Source organism: Heteronotia binoei, chromosome 11, assembly GCF_032191835.1.
Source record: "Heteronotia binoei isolate CCM8104 ecotype False Entrance Well chromosome 11, APGP_CSIRO_Hbin_v1, whole genome shotgun sequence".
Taxonomy (NCBI): domain Eukaryota; kingdom Metazoa; phylum Chordata; class Lepidosauria; order Squamata; family Gekkonidae; genus Heteronotia; species Heteronotia binoei.
Genome location: NC_083233.1, coordinates 20501171 through 20518379, shown reverse-complemented (window position 1 = coordinate 20518379; position 17209 = coordinate 20501171). Strand labels below are relative to the sequence as shown.

The 17209-nt window shown below is 41.4% G+C and overlaps 1 protein-coding gene across 1 annotated transcript in view; it reads right to left on the bottom strand.

The window, feature by feature from the left end:
* Positions 1–17209, bottom strand: part of LOC132579512 (connector enhancer of kinase suppressor of ras 2-like) — a 575915-nt gene that overhangs the window by 297347 nt on the left and 261359 nt on the right. The window contains exon 5 of the mRNA XM_060249934.1: positions 7955–7996. Within this exon, the coding sequence (XP_060105917.1) occupies positions 7955–7996 (42 nt within the window). The remainder of the gene's footprint in view (positions 1–7954; positions 7997–17209) is intronic.

The following is a 17209-nucleotide window of genomic DNA, read 5'->3' as shown; positions in this document are numbered from 1 at the left end:
GCAGTTTCGCAGGGGAAATAAAAATAAGGGGAAAGGGAGGTTCTGAGCCACAGACAGGTACTGCAATCACTGCCACGTCTGCACTTGGGCATAGGCACAATGGAGGCAACAGCAGGGTGGCAGAAGCAGACACTACAAGGATGGAGCGTGCTCTTGGACCAGTTTCTGATGCTTCAATGGAAGTGTGTATATGTACAGACACATACACACTGCCACTGAAGCATCGGAAACTGGCTTGAGAGCAGAGCACAATCCATGTCCCTGTGTAGATGCACCCAGAGAAAGGTTGCATAGGCTGACTTTGCTTGTACAGTCATGCTACCTGCCTGTGTGTGCTGACATTTGGCTCAAGTGATATATTTGGAAAGCCACAAATAAGACACTGCAAGTCTCCAAGGTTTTCTCCTCTAAAGACTGCTCTGCTGCTTGGGGCTGGGGGGTGGGGAGCAGAGCACAGTACAGTATTTCACTATTATTTACAGCTTCCTGCCTGCTGTCTGTTAACTCCCACAGAACATGTCCTTCAGGTATCCACCTTGAAACCAAACACAGACCTAGGAATATCTCCAAGCAGCTTCAGAGACAATGATCCTCGGCTGCCTGCCAAATGCCTAACCGCTTCTGTGTTTGACTAGAAACACAGGACCACCTTGCTCATAAATCCAACACAGATATTACTCTTCTTGTAATTAAAAAAACAAAAACAAATTCTGCTTTAGACACACACCAGCCTGGTACACAACTGGGGTGATTATTTCTGCACATCTTCACATTTGGTTGGTTGCATGGAATTATCAGCGGACTTTTTCATCATGACTACTAGAGTTTATTCCACTCTACTCTAATGTTAACAACATTAGCAAGGGGTGGGGGATATTCTCACCTCTTTGTCCCTGTGAATCTGCTGGGTTTTGCACCAAGGCTTGTGTAAATACTTTACCTTAACTGTCATTCAAAACTGAACTCTCTCAGGGGCCACACATTCAAGGCATGGCAAGTTCCCTTTTTCTGGTCCCAGGTGTATTTGCTGACCTGGAATCACTGATGGGTTTACCTTCTAAAGCAGTCTAGTTTTGATTGACTATGCAATACACACAGAAAAGGATACAAAATCCAATTCTAAGCAGCAACTTAATATCTAAGTCATTGTTCACCTGACTACTTAAAAAAAGAAACACCCTGCAATTGCCATTTTTTTTTCTTTCCAATGCTTCTTTAGCAAGATTGCCCCTGCCAGGTGTTTAGCATCTAAACAAAGACACATAAAGCCCTAAACACAAACACGTAACTGAGGATTGTATATGTGTATCTTGCTTAGCTTTTGTAAGACATTTGTATCTCCTCATCCCCCTTTGGGGGCCACGCAATTCCATGCTAAGTCTGCAACAGAAAGAAAAACTCAGAATTCTCCTAAGTCAGCTTTCTTTGCAACAAGTATACTAATTTAAATTGTTTTTCAACTTCCCTATTGATTATGTCTATTGGATTTAAGGGCTGGTTCATGAACAGAGTCCATCACTTGGTAATTGCAGCATCAAAATGATGACTTGCATAAACAGATGGGCTCGGACAGCTAGGAATTTTTGATATCTAGAGTCAGCTCACTCATTCAGCTGTGAATCTTTTGCTGGCGCATTGGTTTTAGCCATCAGTCCTCCGAAACTGTGCTGCAATTGACTTATGGGTCATTGAAAATTTTAATATTCTGGTGCTGTAGTGTGCCGCTCAATTATTACTTGAACATTTTTACACTGTTTTAATGCTATTTCTCATGGCTTTTATTCATTGCTTTATGCATGGTTTGATTTTATATGGAAATTACCTCAAACATAAATCAGGCGTGTGGCACATTTCTCTATCTTGTCAACCCCATCCTTTCTTCCATGGCCAGCCCTAGACTGCCTGGCACCCTAAGCAAGGCTAACTTCTGGTGCCACCCCCCCCCCCGGCACTGATAACATCACTGAGTCACATGGGGCATCCGATTTGGCGCCTCCAGAAGGCTGGTGCCCTAGGTGATTGCCTAATTTGCCTAGCGGCAGAGCCAATCCTGCTTTCTTCCAATGAGGCCTTGAACAGATTACATAGTTCTCTGTTCTCTCTGCTCTCCTCATAGCAACGTAGTTAAGGTAGATTGGGTTGATAGTGAGAAGCGTGGGAATCTGAACTCAGGTTTCCAGATCCTAGTCCATCACTCTGACCATCTATAGCCAACCCTTTCCTAAACTGCATGATCTACAGTCCTTCTTGTGGGTCTTCTGAGTTTCTCATGCCAGCTCACCGACATAAGCTAAACTTTTGTCTGAATGCAGTTTGAGCCAAGCTGGCACCTGCTCAAGCATCAAGTTGATCTTACCACTGGACATTTTTATTCTGTTTGCCCAGCAGGGTCAGAGGTGCTAGTGATAACATCATCATTAGCACACTGACACATGCATCGCTCTAGCCCTCCCTAGCAGCTGTGCACTTGTTTCAACAACAAAGGACCATCAAAGCAACAACCCCTCCAGGTGACACTCAGAGTCTGTGACTAAACAAACCCATGTTTTGATTTGTGTCGAGGTCAGTTCCACCAATTAGGTTTGGCCAGGCTTCCAAGCAACCTCTGGCTCCTGGGCTAGACGCTGGTTAAAAGCTCTGCCAATTTAACCTCTGCTTTCAGTACTCATGGCAACCAGTTTCCAAACCAACCAATCACAGAAGATAGGTCTCTACAGATGTGTCTTCACTGCTGCATCTTTGCATTTTCCGTAAACACCCTGACTTTTCAACTTGTCAGGGCAGCAGGTCCTGACCTGTGGAGGTATCAGCCTGTAAACTGCCATCCAATTCTGGCCTAAGTAAGGAACTGCAAGAGAATTGGCCAAATCACCAGGAGAGTGTCTTAACAGCAATAGGCAAGAATAGATCATGGCTTGTTCTGAATTCCTATTAAAAGCTTCTGTGTCAGCAGTAGAATTCACTGACATGGGATGAAGTGATGACCACTAGATCAGCTGCTTTTAAAGAGAGATTAGATGTGTTCATGGAGGAGTCATCGTTACATTACAAGTTTTCCAATGGAGGAAATAGAAGCCTACCTGGGCCATTTCTGGTCAGCAAAACAGCACAGAGGGAAGGCTGAAGCCCTTTCTCCACATGCACCATGGCCCCGATCCAAATCAGGCTCCCAGTCACCAGAAAAGCACAGAAACTTCCAGTGCATGTGTGATCCAAAGTCCTCCCACTGGCCACAAAGACTTTGTATCTCACAAATCTCCCCTCAAATAACTACTGTCAGAATTCCACTTCACTCCTGAAGTGCAGGCTAAAACCTTTACTCCTTATATTGGAAGTATCATTCTCATGCTGCTGAACCTAGGGCTGAATTACCAGCTCTGAGAGTTGCTTTTGGACATGTAGCCTGAATGTGGATGAAAACAGGAAGCTGAGCTCCTTCCACAGGCATCCCTCTCTGTCAGAAATGGGAATTAGCTCCAAAGGCCCACTACAGCATTTCAGTAGCCTCTAGAGAGCATTTCTCATTTCCCCCTGGAGGGGGGCCAAGAAGGAAGGAGTACAGGACATACCCTTTCATGCTTTCCCCTTCTATTATGGTTCTGCAATGGACCCTGGCAGATACCCAATCACGCGGGCTGCTGATGCTGGTCGTCTGCAGCTTTACTTAGTAAAGTGCATTAATGCCACTATTGAATAGTACTGGTGTAGAATGAGGAAATCAATCTTATGAGCAGGAGTAGTCTGAGGGGAGATAACCTTGAATTTTAGCAGCAGTGCCCTTAAAGGTTCACGGCTGTCCTTAACTTGCACTCAGTATTGATGTGGCAGGGGACAAAGAATTGGGTGCCTGGGTCAGCAAACTGTGGGTATTACCACACAGTACTTCAAAAGCTGCCTTTGCAGTGCTGAGCTGCAATATCAATGTTTTAAAATCAATGTTTCAAAGATAAGGATTTTCTAGCTCACACTAGCCAGATGCATTGAGAGTTGAATTTGCTGGAACTAGAAGCAGAAATCTTCACTTCCATTACAATTTACATTGAGATGTGTTACATGCACATATACCTATTTTGCATTCCACAGTTGGCATTCTTTTTTTTTTAGAGGTGGCTGGTATTGCCTGCCTGTGGGTCCTGCCCCTGGTATTCCTTGGAGGCCTCACATCCAAGTACTTGCCAGGGTTGGCCCTGCTTAGCTTCCAAGATCTGATGATATCAGGCTTGTCTGGGATATCATAGTTATCATTCTTTAGACGAAATGCCAAATCCAGTAGCTGTGTTGGCATTGCTCAGAAGTTGAAGGTTTGCTGCTTTCACACGTCAGATAATGCACTTTCAATGCACTTTTGCAATTGTTCACAACTGGATTTTCAGGGTGTATTATCCAACCCCTGTGAAAGCAGCCTGTCTTTTTCCCCAGATTGCTGAAATTGACTAGAAAATGTTTAAATGGGAATGTAATTCACAAAACAATTCCCTGTTTCCTGAGTCCAGCTGAGAAGCCCTACTGTAGGGGGGAAATGTCCAGAGGTGGGCCATGTGGAATATGAATGTAGTCTTTTTTTTTAAACCCTCACTAGTCTGTAAGCATCAGCCTGAGAAGACTGCTGCTCACCCCACTCTCATCCTTCCCCACAGTAATTCTCAAGCGGTGATGCAAGAATGTGCATGCATTAATGTGAACCAATTTAGAAGTCCTGGGGGGAGAACCTATCATTATTATTGTGATTTTAACATCTGCAGATGATGTTTGCAAATGGCAACTCAAATGCAATTCGGGCTAAGTGGAGTTCAACTATCGGTGGTGCTGAGCAGAGCAGAGTTTTGCAAACGATCATTTTCTTAACAGGTATTAAAATGGCTCCAACCGCAGACAGTTGACTCATAATCAGTTTGTTAAGCAAGAGCTATGCCCCAGCATCTGTGAACTTTGAGTGTCATTAACAGGGCGCTATTGCCCAAGAAGAAGAAAATCATGCAATACAGTGTTTTTATTGAGGGTCTGCAATGGGTTCAGTGAGAAACTGCACACACATACACAAAACAAAGAGGACATACTTTGTGAGGGTTTTTCTAATTAAATGCTCATCCACATTCAGCTAGGAATTTAAATGCTCCAGTTTCTTTTAGTGGAGGCTTAGAGGAAAGGTGAAAACTGAAATACTGCAGCCATGAAAATCCCTTTCTACATTGAGTTTTGATGTGGCCTACTCTGGAGTAAGCAGGCCTCAGATTTCGCAGGAGCTCACAGGAGCACAGCTCCTGAACCTTTCTGATGGCACCTCCTCTTCCTTCCCACCTACCTTGTCCATTGAATAGTAGGTGCAGCTGCATAACAATCCCTGGATTGGGTGAGTGGGCAGCCAGCCAGCCACAAAGGGCTTTACCACGTCCCCAACAGCCCTCATTAAACCCTGGAGAAGCTCGCAATACCCTTTTGACTGGGGGGTGGTGGCCCAGGAGAGCCCCAGGCAAGTGAGGCCTGATTGGGCTGGCTGAAGCTCTAGCCAGCCCAAGCAGGCCTTGCTTGCCTGGGACTCTCCTTTCTTGCATTGGGTTGCTTTTGGCTGGGGGGGCATATGCTAATGAGTTATGCTAATAAGCTCCAATACCTATTTTTCTACAAAACAACCCCTGGGAGTAAGTTACTTATTTGAGGAGTCTGTGTTTGCACTGGTATTTCACTCGTGGTTTAAAGATTCACACAAGATTGATGGTACTTTGGATTATTCACATCTCTGCATGAAGGTTCAGAACGAGCAACTGGAAAGTTTCCCCAAACTCTGTTCAGTGTGGGCTTGCTTCAGACAAGTTAAATTAAGGCTCCGTTCTGATCAGGCCCATGTCGGCTTATTTTAAAGTCAGGCCCATTTGGAGGGCCTGGCTATGTTGTATTAATAAGGATGCTGTTTGTGCCAAAGTAATCCAAGCTAAAAGTCAATGAGGCTCTTCAGGAGAAAGAAATGTCAAGATTTCATGGCTTTGTGTTTTGCTTTCCATAAGCTCCACTAAAAGAAACTAGAGCATTCATGTTGCTGGCTAAATGGGGAAGAACAGTTCATTTGAAAAGCCCTTGCATTAAAATGCTGTCTCTACAGTGTGCAGTTTCTCGCTGAACCCACTGAGGGCCTTTGCTGACTCCTGGGAAATGTAGTTTCTCAAGCTTCACGGGTCCTTAAATAAGGAGCCAGAAGGTCTTGATGGTTATACTGCTGCTTAATGAAGGCTACGCTTCTTATCCCTGTTGCTGCCATTGGGTAAATTTCAGCAGGACGTGGGAGGGGGCAGCTGTGGCAGAGTGGTGCGGGGGCCAAGCCTATTGCAAACTGATCCTGAATTGCAGAGTGATTGTAGAATGGCTTAGAATTGGTCTGGAAGAACAGGATGGGTTATCTCCTCTTACTCCTCAGTTCTGAACATCACGATTCACAAGACATTTACTGCAGTCTCACACCAAAATGAAAGGCAGGCCATGATCCACAGAAGAAAACCCAGATAATTTTACTGTAACAGAGACATCAAAAGGGGCCACTTTGTAGAAAAATAGGTGATGGAGCTCATCCAGGGATTATTATGCAGCTTCACCTACTATTCAATGGACAAGGTTGGGAGGGGGAGGGGGAACCATCAGAAAGGTTCAGGAGCTGTGCTCCTGTGAGCTCCTGCTGAATCCGAGGCCTGGACATCAATATGGTCAGGATGGTATTCTGTTACCTATTTAGTCTGCTGCTTAATTCAGTCCAGAGAGTATGTATGTGAACACTGACCATTTAAAAAGAAACCCATTATTACCACTGGCCTACTTTTTATATATATAAATTATACTCCAGTTGTCCAGTAACTGATGAAAATCTAGGCATGACCAAATGCTAAAAACTATTATTAGTCCAATCTATTTTTTAAAAAACCCAGGGTTCCATTGCAAGCTCTGATACACAAGGTTGTAATAATTAATGTGATGCATCAATACTGCGGGGGTTTTAAAAAATCATACTAAATGGTTAAACAGCTCTTTTGCAGCTACTTGGCAATCAATATTGATGTATAATCCATCTGCAATTTCATGCTAAATATATTTACCATGGAAAGCACAGCCTTTGCAATCAATTATGTACTATAAACTCTTTACCAAAAAACAGCTAATGTATTTGAAAGTGCACCTTTAAAAAGAGCATATCAAAGAGTGCTTCTGTGAACGTACAAAGCTATCTGACACCGAGTCGGAACATTGGCCGTTGCCCTCAACATTTTCTGCCCACTTGGCAGTGACTCCTCAGGGTCTCTGAAAGAGCAAGGTCTTTCCCAGAAGCTAGTAATGGAGCCCCATGATTGGAGACAAAGCTAGAGGCACATCAGGGACTAGACCTTGAGCTCCTGCATGCACCGTGTCTGCTCAGGGTGCTAACTTTAAAGAGGATTCACAAGACCAGAGAACCCCCTCTAACAGAAGGCATGCTAATATAGACAATTTTTTGTCAAGTATACTAAAAATGCAGCAATACAATGTTTGCAGATTTATCTGCTCAGTGCAATTTCCTAGAGTAAGCATTGAGGAAACACCATTGCTGACAGATAAAGAGGAGAGCACAAAGCCATGCATTCTAAGGAACTCTGAGGGGAGCATAGAGTATCCTCTGAACCATGTACAGAGAGTTGCCTTGTGGACTAGGAACTTGCACAGTCCTGTTTGCAAAGCTGATGTCTTATTGCTGCTCTGGGAGCCACACAAAATTCTAAGGCATCCTTCTATTGTCAACAGTGGGGACAAAATCCATTACAGAGCCTTGCAGCCAGGACTTATGTGTATTTACTGAGCAGTAAGTGCTCATATTCAATGGGACCAGCTGTCAAAGTAAGCATGTGCAGGGCTGTAGCCATGATTCCCAAGATGGTAGCACCATAAGAAATAAGTTTGTGCAAAGTATAAACAACAAGAGGCTGTAATGTCTACTTACCACATGAAGAATTTTATTTTCTGTTTCGTACACTGTGCAATCCTGTAACAACAGCAGGGGAAGGGAGAGAGGGGAAAAACAGCATTTAATATTCTCATAAATCTGCTTTGTCTCAGCTATGTTAACGACTGTTGGAAAAAGGACATGTTACTCTGACCGTGGCTGATTCAGACTGCTGTACACAATGACTTACAAGAATATCATAAAGGTTATTCTGTGCTTTCTAGCAAGTGGGAACCCCACTTTCACACAGTAACAGCTCATTTAAATTAGCTAGATTCTTTCAGTTCCAACTTCTGCCAATAGAGGAGGTTAATCCTATGTGTCAAAGGGGTGGAGGAATCTGATGAGAATGAAAATATGGAAGAGAAAAATTGTGTGTATGTCAAGGATTTTCCTGTAATGTGAGCAACAGCTAATGGCTATATTAAAAACTTCATTCAGGACAAATTTCTTCCTTTTGTTTACTGTCATGTCTAAAGATGTATGGGAGTGAAGTCCGGGAAGGGTATTGCTACAGATGAGATGACTCCCCTCCTCCATGTCTTTATTCTGCATTTCTCTCTGCTCTAAATTCCAAGCCTCCTTAATCCTAGTTTTAAAAAGAATTTTTAATATTAATGCCAACATTGGAGTATGAACAGTTTCAGGTCATTTGCATCTTTTGTCTCCTTATTTGCATACTTTCCCTTTCTGCATTACCAATTCACATTTTTTGAGAGGAACACCACTTCTAAAACAACCCTGGTATTATTCTAGGCAAGGCAGCCACAAAATTCTTTTTTCTATTACACTTTACAAATGAACACATGACATATGCTTCTGTGTACATGAAGGAATAGGTCTGTAGTCGGTGTGCTCTTAGACCCAGGCCTACTACTGGATAAGCTGGTGGCAGCTATGACTAGGAGTAATTTTTCCTAGTTTTGACTGGATAGTTGGGTTGCCAACCTGTAGGTGGTGGCTGGAGAACTTCTAGGATTACAACTGATTTCCAGTCTTCACAGATCAGTTCATCTGGAGAAAATGCTCACTTTGGAAGGTGGGCTCTATGGCACTGAAGCTCCTCCCCTCCCCACTCCTAACCCTGCCCTCCTCAGGCTCCACCTCCAAATCTCCAGGTATTTCCCAACCTGGAGCTGACAACCCTACTGGACAGCCAGCTGCTGCCTTTTCTGGAAAGAAAAGATGTGGCCACTGTGGCGTATGCCCTGGTTACATCTAGACTAGATTGATGCAGTGCACTCTACATAAGGCTGTCATTGAAAAGCATTTGAAAAGTCAATTAGTGTCAAATTCTGCCTCCAAGGTTTTGAGTAGAGTGGGTCATAGGGACCATATCACTCCAGACTTGTCCCATCTTCACTGGCTTTCAGTGTGTTTCCAGGCACAATTAGAAGTGTTAACTTTTAAAGCCCTATATGGTTTGGGATCAACAGACCTGAAGGACTGCCTATTCACTTAAGAACTCGCCTGACCACTACTGTCATCTTGGGAGACCCTGCTTTGGGCACTCCCCACTTTCTGAGATTAAGTGGGTAGCAACCTGGGAAGGGATCTTCTCCATCAGGGTACCAGAACTCTGAAACTCGCTGCCCAAGGATGTTTGTGTGTCCTGTTCTATTGTTATCTGCCAATGCGTAAAGTTTTTTTTTTGTTTCAACTGGCATTCCCTCAGTGATCTCTCTTTCCTGCCCTAAGTTTTAATTGCTATTTTATATGTGTGTTTTAGCATTGGTTTTAATTGTTTTAATAACGTGTTTTTGTTTAAAGAGTTCTTAAGATGTCATTTTTATTATGTAAGTTTCTCCTCTGTTAGTTGCCTTGGTGACCCCGATGAGGGCAGAAATGTGGGGCATAAATTCTGTAAATAAATAAACAGAATAAATGCTACACTGTAGAATATTACTGAGAAACCATCCATGCAAAGAAGGTTGCAGAGCTTTAACATTACGTACATTGGTAGAGGGAAAAGACACTTTATAGAACTCAATATAGAGCAATCTACAGTATGATCAACAAAATTAAAAAAGCAAAAATAGAATAATAGGGATTCTAAATGCACTGGTTCCACTTTGGAAACAGCACCTGACTACTGAAAAGCATCCCTAGTTAGAATCCAGAATAAGTCTTCAAATCTGAAGGTTTTGTACAGCAAAAGCAGTGTCCTTGAGCATGCAGACATGCTATGTACAGACAGAGGTCTGAGGGATGGGCCTAAGATTTTTTGGTACCCTTGGCAAATTATTACTTTGTCCTCAGATGCATGTTCAATTAAGAGAAAAGTAAGAAGCCTAGAATGAACATTTCACTAACTAGGCATTCAAGAGGAACAAAAAAATGATAATCTCTTCAAAGCCCTCTGTAACGCTTTTGCTCTTTTCTGAGACCCCCCCCCCCATTATATAATGGTTTTAAGTTCATAAGCATAATAGTTTAAGAGAGGTACAGTTCTTCTTTTGCTAAAGTTCCTTAAATAAATCTTGCCACTTAGGCTAATAACTTGCACAAAGCTATTAGCCACTTACGCTAATAACTTCCACAGAGAGCACAGATTTATCTCACAGCACCTCACTCCTCATCCACTCACGTGGCTTCTCCCCCACACTCCCAGTCTTTTCACACGAAGTCAATAGATAGATAGATGATAGATAGATAGATAGATAGATAGATAGATAGATAGATAGATAGATAGATAGATAGATAGATAGATAGATAGATAGATAGATAAGGGAGAGAGAGAGACGAACAGACAGACAGACTCACTCTTTGGACTGTTTTCTGTGAGATATGTAACCTCTGTAAAGGCACCTCTCTGTAGTGTCCTGAGGTGATGTGTGTCTCTGCGCCTTTCTTAGCATCCCCTATTTATTTTTGCTGCTACCAAAGACTGTTATCTTAGAAGTCTTAGTTGGACCTAAAGAATAGGATAGCTTAGTTATAATTAGTAGAGTGAAGGAATGGTCAGCGCAAGTAGGTGGCTCTGAGGTAAAAGTGGATCCTTTAAACAAAATATTTTTTTCTTAAACATAAATAGAGTTCATTCATAAAGACATAACGATTTCTGTGTGGTTAACAAGCTTAACGGTTTGAGATGGATACATGTGTGTAATGGTTTCAGATAGGTTCCCTTAAAATTCCTTAAGTAAATCTAGCCACAAAGACTTGTTTTCTCATTTGTCACTTAGGCTAATAATGTCCACACAGAATACAGATTTCTGTCACAGTATCTCAATTCAATCCCCTCCTCACAAACACATACCTCACACAAAACCTCTCAGAACAAAACCAGTCAACGCCATCCCCTAGGGTACAGTTAACATCCAATCATAACACACTACAATCACCCATCCAGCCTAGCTTTGCCAACCTCCAGGTGGTGGCTGGAGATCTCCCGCTATCACAACTGATTTCCAGGTGACAGATATCAGTTCACCTGGAGAAAACGGCTGCTTTGGAAGGTAGATTCTATGGCATTATACCCTGCTGAAGTCCCTCCGCTCCCTCACACCTTGCCCTCCTCAGACTGCACCCCTCAAATCCCAACCAGGAGTGGGCAACTCTAATCCAGCCTCCCCTCTTCTTACTCTACAAGTCTGCATTTTAAATCACAGCAGTACACATAGGGTTGCCAGCTCTGGGTTGGGAAATTTGGGGGGTGGAGTTTGGGAAGGGTGGGGTTTGGGGAGGAGAGAAGAGGGACCTCACTAGGGTATAATGGCATAGAGCCCACCTTCGAAAGCAGCCATTCTCCAGGCTGTTGATCTCTGTAACCTGAAGACCAGTTGTAATTTCAGGAGATCTTCAGCCACCATCTGGAGACTGGTAACCCTAACCACATTAAAACACAGAAATAAAACACAAAATGTTTGCATACTGAAAACATCACACCCTCTGTGGTCCATCAGGGCAGCTACAGAAGACCAGAGTCAACAGAGGTGTGTGCTGGGTGGCAGCAGAGACAGCTGGCATTTGGGCAGGGCTAGGAGGGGGGAAGGATGGGCATCAGCTTCCCTTTAGCCTCCAGGAGAAAAGCACACAAGAGGAGGCTTCGTTCTCCTTTTGATGCCCCTCAAAATCTGGTGCCATATGCAATCGCCTAGGTTTGCATAGTGATCAGGGCAAAGGGCATGATTCCAACCCTGCATACATTCTGCAGGTCTGAGACTGACTCCAACATGGTAGGTTTTTCTGCATCTTCTGGAGACAAATTAAGTAATAAAGCACTGGTGGTAGCTTCTGGCTTGCCCCAAACACTGGTTAAAGTGTGTGTGTTAGGGGAGGAATCTTTTAAATCATCTTTATTATTAAGAAACTTTTTTTAAAAAAAAAAAGAATAATCCACAGAACAAGCAAAAAGCAGGCTAATTTGGCAACTCCAGAGCATAGAAACAAGAGGCACTGTCAGCTTTGTTCCCTTGCAAAAGTTGTTAGGATTGCAAATAGCCACAAACACATTGTGACACTTAATTACGATGGCCAGGCTCCAGCAGAACTCCCGACAACACGCAAAAAGACACCGTGCATGTGTTTGTTTTTTTATTTGCTTGTTTAAAAGGCAGGGAAGCAGAGGCTGATGCAGCTAAAAAGACCTCCCCTGTTGCCTTTCACCCAATATGAGATTTTATCATAGCCATATGTCAAGCAAATCATCTGATTTCACATTTCAGCATGGCAACCAATGGGGGTGAGGTGGGTGGGTAGGAAGGTACTGTCAGCAAGTGTGTGACGTAACTTCTGAGAAAATCCAGAAGGAACATCATGCCTCTCAAGGATTGCAAACCCCCCCCCCCTTTCATAAAACCACAGTGTTTCCAGGGATTCCTAGGAGGACTGATTTCAGTTTCAGGTTTTCCCCAGAAGTGACATCAGAGTCACTTAACAGTGATTTTTAAGGGTTAAGTCTTTCTGCCAGCCATGGGGCCAGGAGCCAAGGACAGGCGATCCTCCTCCCCTAACCAGGGGCTTGGCAGCTTTGCTAGGCACCCTGTCAGATCAGTGAACCAACTCTGACTTCCGGGGGAGGAAAATGCCAAGCTGAGCTGCTTCTCATAACAGGAGCAGGCTGGAACTTCTATTCGGAGTAGTGGAAGGCAAATTAATGCCTACTGCCTACTTTTCTCAGTTAGAGATTAGTCCAAGATATGCACAGGAAACTTTGAGGAGATTTACCTTGGCTAAAAGGGAGTCCCGGGGGGGGGGGCTCCTTTGAGGCTTTGAGGGGTCTCCAGAGAAGAGTTGCATTTTCATCATCTGCAGAAGTTCTCAGAGTCATTTATTTGACATAAGCTCGACAGAATCCTAACCTTCTTGGACTTTCCTAAACATCTAAAGTTACACAAGACCGGTGTGGATCTGGATAATTGGCAGAAAAGGTACAGATTACTATCTTTCATTCCGGGACTATGTACAGTTAAACTGAATAAATTCAGAAGGTGGGAAATGGAAATCTAGAAAGCTTGGAAGAAGAAGGGAGGAAGAGGTGAAATTTGGACTTTGTAAATTTAAAGGACAGTGCTAAAAAGTGGAAAGGGATTTATTGTTTGGTCTACTTGCAGTTTTGAAAAAAGACAACCATCGTCACAGACCTGCAGCATATACAAAACACAGGAAGTACGTCAAGCATCGTGAGATCTCTTTACCAGTGAAAACAAGATTTGGTGGCAAGTAAAGCAAGAAGTAATGGATGAAAAGCCTACTCTAGGCCTTTAAAAGAAAAAGGGAAAAAAGTTGCAGAGAGTAGCAAAAAGTCGCGACTGCCATTTTGAAGGATTTAAAAATTTAAAAAATTAATATCTCGGCCTGGGAAGCTCTGAGGATGGCGAAATTAGGCTTGTTATAAAAAGCAAGCTCTAATCTTTTGAATCTGATAGTTAAATTTGAAATTGGTGAGATCAAATTTTTCGGTGTTTTTAAATGTCAGAACACAAACACTTCATTGGAGAAAATGCAGGATCAATTAGAGGCAATGGAGGCCAGAATGATGAAAGGCATGAGAGAGATGATAACTGCATTAAAAAAAAGAAATTATTGAAGAGATATGGAATTAAAAAAGATTTGGAAGATCTCAGAAAGGAAATAGAGGGAATATCTAAGAAAGTGCAGGAGGTAGAAGGGAGAATGAAAGTACATGATTCCACCTTGTTGAAAATGCAAGAAAAAGTGACAATCCATGACTGCAAATTGATGGAAACTTAGATACATCTGAAAGGAGTACCTCAAAAGGCAGATTGTGACTTGAAAGAATATATAATAAAAATAATTGCAGAATTTTTAGAGGAAGATCCTGAAGAGACTAGAAATATGTATGACTATATGTATAGAGTGAACTCACTCTATGCCAAGAAAAATAATTTACCAAGAGATGTTGTCATAAGATACGTGACAAAAGAAATGGTGGGAAAGATCATGAATAAAAACTTTGAAAAGACATTGATAGTGGGAGGCAGCAGAGTAAGAATTATGAAGGAGTTGCCAAGGCAAATGATAAATGATAGAAGAACATATAAAAAACTGACAGAAAAATTACGGGATAATGAAATGAGGTTTAGGTGGATAATACGTGAAGGTTTGAGCTTTGAACTTCAGGGGAAAAGAATCACAATTACAAATGCACAGGAACTGCATAGATTTTATGAAGAACATAAAGAATTTGCACCATGATGGATTACAAATTATTGTATTGGAATGTAAATGGACTAAGTTTACCACAAAAAAGAAGGACAACATTTCATTGGATTAAAAAGCAAAATTGTAATATAGTTTGTTTACAAGAAGTGCATATTAAACAAAAGGAATACAAATTTTTATGGAATAAACAATTGGGGTTAGAATTTTTTTCATTGGCTGAACAGAAGAAAAGGGGAGTGATTTTTTATATGAAACAAGAATTGGAGCCAAAATTAGTGTTTAAAGATAAAGATGGAAGATTTGTAGCAGTAGAAATTATATTAAATGCAAAAAAAAAGTTGTTATTGGGACTGTATGCACCTAATGGTGCAAAGGATGCTTTTTAAAAAGATATTATATAACAATTTGATGAACTGACTTATGACCAAGTTTTGATAATGGGACACTTTAATGGAACAATTAAGAACTCTCTGGATAGTTCTGGGGGAAAAAAACTAATAACAAAGAAGGAAAATTGCCAAAGTCTTTTTTTGAATTGGTCAAACAAGAAAATTTGGAGGACATATGGAGGAAATTTAACCCTGAAGTGCGGGACTATACCTTTTTTTCAGCAAGACATAAAACTTTGTCTAGAATTGACATGTTGTGGGGCACTAAAGATTTAGGTCTTATAACAAGGAAAATAGAGATTTTACTTAAAATTGAGGCTGACCATAACCCAATAATGTGGATTACAAAATTGTCTAAGAAGTTGAGAAGATGGAGATTGAATGAAGATTTACTACAGAATAAAGAAATAGTGACATACCTAGAAAATGAAACTAAAACTTTCTTTCAAATGAATGACAAAGAGGATATAGAATTTCAGATGGTCTGGGATGCCTATAAAGCAATAACGGGAGAAATATTGATTGCCTTGAATAATAAAGATAAGGGAGCAAAAGAAAAACAGTTGTTGGACATTCAAAATGAAATAAAGAAAAAAGAAGGGGAGTTGAGAAAAAGGCCAGGGAAAAAGAAAATTATAAGGGAAATTACAATATTACAAATGCAAATGAGACATTTGTTAAATAAAGAATTGGAATGGAATTTGAAAAAACTGCAGCAGAAATCTTTTGAGGGAGCAAATAAACCTGGAAAGTATTTGGCTTGGCAACTGAAGAAAAAGAGAGAAAATAAAATTATTAATAAAATTGTGGTAGATGGAAGAGAGGTGGTTAGCCAAGAGGGAATAAAAAGAGAATTTTTTAAGTATTATGCCAAGTTGTTTAAAGGTGTCAAAATAAATAAAGAAAAGATGGATGAGTATCTACAAAAGATAAAAATAGAACCCTTACCAGAAAATATGCGAAAAGTTTTGAATGATCCAATTGAAAAAATAGAAATTGAAGCTGCAATTAATGCAATGAAAAATGGAAAGGCACCTGGGCCAGATGGATATACAGCTAAATATTTTAAAACCTTTAAAGATGAGTTAACACCAAAATTGCAGAAGTTGATGAACATGATAAGAATATCATGTGGCAGACAGGGTTCAATGTGGCCAAGTGCAAAGTAATGCACATTGGGGTCATCCCAGCTGCAAATACAAGTTGATGGGGTGTGAACTGGCAGAGACTGACCAAAAGAGAGATCCTTGGGTCGTGGTAGATAACTCACTGAAAATGTCAAGACAGTGTGAGATTGCAATAAAAAAGGCCAACGCCATGCTGGGTATTATTAGGAAGGGAATTGAAAACAAATCAGCCAGTATCATAATGCCCCTGTATAAATCGATGATGCGGTCTCATTTGGAATACTGTGTGCAATTCTGGTCACCACACCTCAAAAAGGATATTATAGCATTGGAAAAAGTGCAGAAAAGGGCAACTAGAATGATTACAGGTTTGGAACACTTTCCCTATGAAGAAAGGTTAAAACGCTTGGGGCTCTTTAGCTTGGAGAAACGTCGACTGCAGGGTGACATGATAGAGGTTTGCAAGATTATGCATGGGATGGAGAAAGTAGAGAAAGAAGTACTTTTCTCCCTTTCTCACAATACAAGAACTAGTGGGCATTCAATGAAATTGCTGAGCAGTCAGGTTAGAACGGATAAAAGGAGGTACTTCTTCACCCAAAGGGCGATTAACATGTGGAATTCACTGCCACAGAAGGTGGCGGCGGCTACAAGCATAGCCAGCTTCAAGAGGGGGTTAGATAAAAATATGGAGCAGAGGTCCATCAGTGGCTAGTAGCCACAGTGTGTGTGTGTGTATATATATATATATATATATATATATATATATATATATATATATATATATATATATATATATATGTATGTGTGTGTGTGTGTGTGTATGTATATATATATATAAAATTTTTGCCACTGTGTGATAGAGTGTTGGACTGGATGGGCCATTGGCCTGATCCAACATGGCTTCTCTTATGTTCTTAAAAGGGAAAATACCAAACATATGGAAGGAAGCTGTTATTTCGTTGATACCAAAGGAAGATAGAGATGTCACGAATGTAAAAAATTATAGACCAATTTTGCTATTAAATAATGACTATAAAATATATATACAAGAATCTTGGCAGAACGGCTTAAACAACATTTGATAAATTTTATAAAGGAAGATCAAG